The following is a 6,459-nucleotide window of genomic DNA, read 5'->3' on the forward strand; positions in this document are numbered from 1 at the left end:
CAGGAACATCTTTAGATAGTCAACAGAAAGGTCACTGTAAACATATAAACAAACTGTAATAAGTATACGATAAAGATTAAATACAGCAGATGCAATCATCCAACTCATGAATCCGAAATTATAGGATAAAATCCTGAAGCTGAATTCTAGTAAATAAAGAAGCATTTGATTTGACATGTAATGATTCTCCTATATTTCTTGTCACTATTTCTGATATGACTGATCTTAGTAGCTTTAATCCAATTCAAAACAAAACTCTCAATAATGAAACAATTAACACTACTCCTGTATTCATTATTCTACAATACAAGAATGATTTGATAAAAACACTACTCTATACAACTACCAAAACTGAAATAAGTGAATAGATTACAGATCAACTAACCTTTTTACTTCGAAGACTGCACCTTGGACCCTCAACAACTATTTCACTCCCTTCCCTCTGGAAAACAGCTACGAGATCAGTAAATTATGGCAGAAAGAGGGTGATGTACAGCTAATAAAGCAATTACAACTGCATTCCCAAACAATATCACATATATCTTAGATTTTCTAAAATGAAACCCATAAAACAAAAGGTTTAGTTCCAGACTTCCAGTTATCCTGTTATCTAAAAAAGTTCCTAACTATTAATTTGGTTCAAATGATACATATTTATTTCTTCTTTTCCTTCAATATCAGTGAGACAATGAGGAATTCAAACTAGGACATGTGAAATGAAAATAGGCAAATAGCAAACCTTTAGCCTCAGTTTCAACTCATCATACTGTTTGTCATTCAGAATTGGGTTTCCAGATACATAAGCTATAGAAGCTTCAAGAAACTTTTGTTCATCCGAACCTGCACAGTAATTGAACAAATACTTAAAAAAAAAAGATAGAGTTATAATCATATAATATTCACTAATTCATTGCATATTAAACAAAGCTTTGTACTCTATAATTGTAACTAATTCATTGCATATTAGAAAAATTACAACGTCAGAGTCGTAGGCAGTGTGCACTTGGCCGTGCTCTTGCGCGTTTATCTTCTTACTTGAGAACTGGATTTGCTATTCTAATGGTTACACATTAATACTAATTGATTGTTCATATATAAGAGTAACAAAGCGAAATTACAGCATACTTAGCATGACAACGCTGCTTCCTTCCCACATGAGTTCTTCCTTGAGATTATCAAATTCTTCATTTGACATGATAGCCTTTCCCTCATAATAGAATGACTGTTTAAGTTAAGCAAAAACCAACAACAAATTTTAAGCCACATATTCAAAACATTCAAATCAAATGCAAATTATAAAAATAAAAAAAGTAATTTGAGAACATACTTGGAGTGCTTGAAGAAAATCTTGCTCAAGTTCACCAACTGATTTCTTCTCTTTTTTATCTATGCTACAATAAGGGAGAACATTACTATCAACAACAGCATCTCCATCAAAATCTTCAACCTTCCCTGAAATAAAAGGAATAAGTAATTAAAGTATTACAATTATAAATAGAAATTATAGACCAGCCAACAGTAAAAAAAAAAAAAAAAATAAAATAAATATTCAGAGAATTGTTGTTACATAAATCAGGACAATACAAATTATATAGCCAATAATAATAACTAACAATTAACTATTCTAACTAACTTTTAGTAAAAAAACAAATTAATCTAAGTAACTAGTGTGATAAATATTATATCTAATATAAATAAAGACCTTGTTGATCGGCGGTGGCCTTAGGGGAAAGTAGGAAAAGCCGGCGGCGAAGACATAAGTGGCGGGAAATGAAGTGAGGACGAGAAAGAGAAGAAGAGTTGGGAATGAAGGGTGTTGGGGTGGGTGCAGTGCAGGGACGAGGGGGTGTTAATGTGAAAGCTACTTTGCTAGCCGTGAACATGGTGATTACTGGAAAAGTGAATGGTGGCAGTGATAATGTGAGTGGTTGTTTAATTTGGAGTGTTAAATTAAAAGGGGAAATCGGAGACTACTAGCTCGGAGATAAGGCAGTGGGAACGTGTGGAGGGAAACGCAACGGCTTATTCTCCTTTCGTCTTTTCGTTTTGCATTTGTTGCTTACGTGTCTGTGATGACTTGTCCAGGAAAAATAATATCTACTGTGTTGTGGGCACCCTCGTGTGTTGCGTTGGCGTTACGTTTGCCATGGTTTTCTGTCACGTAGGCAAATTGGTCCCACGGAAAATATTTTGTCAACATTTTGGTTTTTATTATTTTATTTTGCATGTTTTGTAATTACATTAAAAAAACTTTATCGTTGGTGTTTTCGGTTAAGAAATAAATTAAATAATATTATTAACATAGTTATTTTAATGGAGATAATGAAATATGTATCGAGGATCACCACGAAAAATGATTAGTATGACATTTAATGTGAATTAGTTTTATATCAACAATTAATTAATGAGATTATTTTTTATTATTGTTTTTAAATTAAGGTTATGAAGTAAATTTATGTGATAATATCATGAATTTATTGAATGTAAGTGTAAAATAATTTTATATTATCTACAAATTTTAATTAAGTTAATAAATTTATATCTTTGTGAAATATTGAACAACTTTTTTTTTTCTTTGTAGTACTATTTACTAACAATATTGCAACTGAATGAGAAAAAGAATAAAAATATGGAGAATCATGAGAAAAAAGATGAACATTATTATATAATTATAATTTGAAGAATAAGTGAAAAATAGAGTTTATAAAAATTATAAGCACTAAAAAAAACTCTTGAATAGTACTGTAACTATAATACCATAACTTAATTGTCTATAATATAACTTGAGCATTAGCATAATTCGACAAAAGAGATTGTTAATACAAATCTCGACACAAAGTCATACAAATGTATTAATACACATATTAATCATTTAAAGAAAAAACAAATACAAAAAATATGGAGTACATAATACATCTATGGCTCAAAATAATTTCTTAAAAATTTTAAGTATGTCATAAAATTTTAAGTATAGCTTTGACTCTTTCTAAATATTTAAGTCATTACACGTGAGTAACTAATGATTTAACTCTATCTAACAAGCATGTCATTTGTTAGTAACTTTATTTTAGTAATATTAGACATAATTACGTCCATAAATAGTGTCTCACTTACCCTCGCTTATGTGGTATATAAACAGAGAATTCATCTAGTAGAGAGAGAAAGTGGGCTCCTTTCGTTTGTTTCGGAGATGAGATTGCATTGGATAGGACAGCTTTTTAGTTCTTACCCTCTTTTTACTGCTTGGTTAGAGTACTTACCGGTAGTCCTTTTTATAGTCAAAGTGTTTTCATAAGTAGCAAGGGATCCATTTACAAAAGTAATAAGGGGATAGCAAACGGCGAGATAGACAGAAAGCTTAGGATAGCATAAGCTAATAGGCTTGTTGGTTCTAGGTAAATCAAAAGCAGGTTATAGAGCGATATAAGGTCTTCTCCTCCCATCGAAGTTATAAAGCCAGTTACTTGTTAAGTAAGTAAAATCCGTAAAATCTATCCTGTTCGTTTCAAGCCTAATGAAAGAGAAATCAACCAAGGAAAGCCTCGCTTTATCTCACCTGTTAGAAGCGAAACAGGAAGGTTTCTTAAGGGAAGGAAGAAGGCACGCAAGTTCCATCGTTGGATAAGTTAAATAAATTAGCTGGGATGAATCCTATACTTCTCACCTTAATCAAATATATAGTAATTATGTATAACAATCCACACATATATATAACATTATCTATTAATAAATATATTAAAGACTACCACACACTCAACCTTGAAAATTCTTATGATAACATAAACTACTAAATCAATTATATCATACTAATCACATAATGTAAAATAAAATTCAAGAGAACATGCTTAAGATAGATTTTTCCCAAAACAACTCCAAATTTATGTTAAAACAACGCAAAACTGAGTTTAACTACAGAGTCAACTAACATAAACTTATAAGTATTAGAATTGAGTAAATGAACACTCTTCGGAAAGCTTATGATGTACAGTTTATAGATAAAAATTTATTTTATTTTTATTAAGCCCCTAATTCTTGCAGTATATCAAAATAATACACAAAGACAAAAAAAAAAAAAAAACAGAACAACAACTCTTGGTCTAACTTGTAACCCATTTTTAAGTATCAATACTCAATCAAACAACACGAATTGTGTACTCGATTGGAAGGGTAACTGAGTCTAGTTTCCAGAAAACTAAAAATCATTCAGAACTAAGGTCTATAGAAAAAGTTATGACAAAAACATCACACATATGTCCTGCAAATTTCAAGTTAACAACATTCCTTCAATCACACTAATTTCCTAATAATCTTTGCAAACAATAATGCTACAAATTATGAATAAATCAGTAATGAACACATCAAAACAACATCACATTTTCAGTTTACTCAAATTAATTTGTAGCAATAGTGAAACTCAAGATCTTTAATTTCAAACACATCAAAAGAGCATAATTTCATGTCATCCATGAAACTTAATACTACAATAATTTATTCTCAATTTAAGTCATAGAACTTCACACGCATAAATCATTTTAACAATTTCAAAACCTCTAAATCCAATCAAGATAAAATTAAAAAAAAAATCATTTTCTTCATTTCAAACCCTTAAACCCCAAATCCCTAACATATGAAACATATTATCTCATACATGCATAAATGGGAAATAAAAAAATAAAAAAAGGAAACCCACCTCTTGACTTCTAAAAGATTAGCTTAATTAAAAATGAAAACTGCACAAGTCAGTAGCACTCTGATTTGGAGAGTAATCGATTGGGAAATCGATTGAACATTTCACAAATTAAACCTGATGGTAACACATCGATTGGTAAATCGATTGGATAAGTCACAGTGACACTCCAGTGCTGAGGGAATCGATTGGCAAATCGATTAACAAAGTATCATTTGAAAAATGACCTCACCTGTGACAAATACAATCGATTGGACAATCTATTGTGGAAATTTTCAATTCTGATAAAGTTTGGTTGCAATCGATTGGGCAATCGATTGAACTAAACACCAGGTAAGAACTTTTCAGGAACATGCTACCAAAGCGATTGACAAGTCGATTGACATCAAATAACTGAGTCACTGTTTTGAATCAAATCGATTGACACATCGATTGACATCAAAAAACTGAGCCACTGTTTTGAACACAATCGATTGGCAAATCGATTGAAATAAACTTTTTGAAAACACAGTGAACTCTGAGATTGTGACCAAATCGACTCTGTGTTTTTGTACATCGACTCTGAGATTTGGAACATCGATTGAGTAATCGATTGAAATTACTTTTATTGAAACAGTTTTCCAGCAATCGATTAGGCAATCGATTCCAACAAGTCTGAACATGTTTTACTGAAAAGTGGTTTTAAAAGAATCGATTGGTAAATCGATTAGCTTGTATAGTTTCAAGATTAAAGAAAAACAAGACTCGCGATAATCGATTGGCAAATCGATTTAGCTCATTTTATAACTTTACAAAATCGATTGGGAAATCGATTTCGTAGTTGGTTTTTCAGAAACTATATAAGATGTCTTTCAATCTTTATTCTCATAACTTCTAAGAACTTTTACATAACTTTTTCATAGCTTTCATAATTTCTCTTATGCTCTCAAAAACGGTTCATGGCAACAAACTAACAACTTCATAATTGTGATTACAGATCTCAATACAGTTTGTTGACAATCTAAGAGAAATGATAATGTGCTCATGAACAATCCTTGAGTATCCAGATTTGTGAGGAGCAACATTCATAAAGATTGAAGACTCTTTTGTTTTACATCTTTTATTCATTCTGTAATAAATCTTTGAAAGGAATAGGACGCAAGAAAAGCCAGCTTGAAACTGGTGGCTACTTTCTTGGTTGAGAGGGCTCAACAAGAAAGAGTCGTACTTTGATTCTGTGATAGGCTGCTGAGTGTCTACAAGGATCAGAGGGTATTCAATAGGAAAGATATAATTAGAGATTGATAGGTTTCAGGGAGGAAACTGGACAATCTGTAATTGATTCTTTCTATTGAAGGAGAAGAAAATCTGAAATCCGATTGGATTTTCAGGACTGGACGTAGGTTGTTGTTGACAACCGAACCAGGATAAATCTCTGTGTCTTCTTCTCTAACTCTCTCTCTTTAATTTTCTATATTGCTAACTTTGCATGCCTCAAAATTTAAATTCCGCTGTGCACTTGATGCTGATTAATTTTGTAACGAAAACTGATATATTTTCTGTTATTGCGAGGTCACTGATATCAACACTTTTTTCTTGTTTTATCAATGTTTTTGTTGTTTATTTTTTCTTCTCCTTATCTCCTTCTGTCTCTCACTCTTTCTATTTATGCGTTTCACTCTTTTTCCTTTTTTTTTTGTTGGTTTTGTTTTCTTCCTTTTTTTCTATAATTTAGTAATTCCTTCCTTTTTTTTTTCTTTCTTTTTTATTATTTTTATTATTATTATTATTAT

At 31.0% G+C, this 6,459-nt stretch overlaps 1 protein-coding gene across 1 annotated transcript in view; it reads right to left on the bottom strand.

Moving 5' to 3' along the window:
* LOC101504361 (PGR5-like protein 1A, chloroplastic) overlaps window positions 1–2,069 on the bottom strand; it is a 4,441-nt gene extending 2,372 nt beyond the window's left edge. Inside the window, exons 1-6 of the mRNA XM_073363761.1 lie at window positions 1,703–2,069; window positions 1,328–1,452; window positions 1,126–1,222; window positions 740–840; window positions 382–442; window positions 8–53 (exon numbers count right to left, since the gene is read on the bottom strand). Of these exons, the coding sequence (XP_073219862.1) occupies window positions 8–53; window positions 382–442; window positions 740–840; window positions 1,126–1,222; window positions 1,328–1,452; window positions 1,703–1,883 (611 nt within the window). The 5' untranslated portion in view covers window positions 1,884–2,069. The remainder of the gene's footprint in view (window positions 1–7; window positions 54–381; window positions 443–739; window positions 841–1,125; window positions 1,223–1,327; window positions 1,453–1,702) is intronic.
* Between the last annotated feature and the right edge of the window lie 4,390 nt (window positions 2,070–6,459).

This window comes from Cicer arietinum, chromosome 7, assembly GCF_000331145.2.
Source record: "Cicer arietinum cultivar CDC Frontier isolate Library 1 chromosome 7, Cicar.CDCFrontier_v2.0, whole genome shotgun sequence".
NCBI lineage: Eukaryota > Viridiplantae > Streptophyta > Magnoliopsida > Fabales > Fabaceae > Cicer > Cicer arietinum.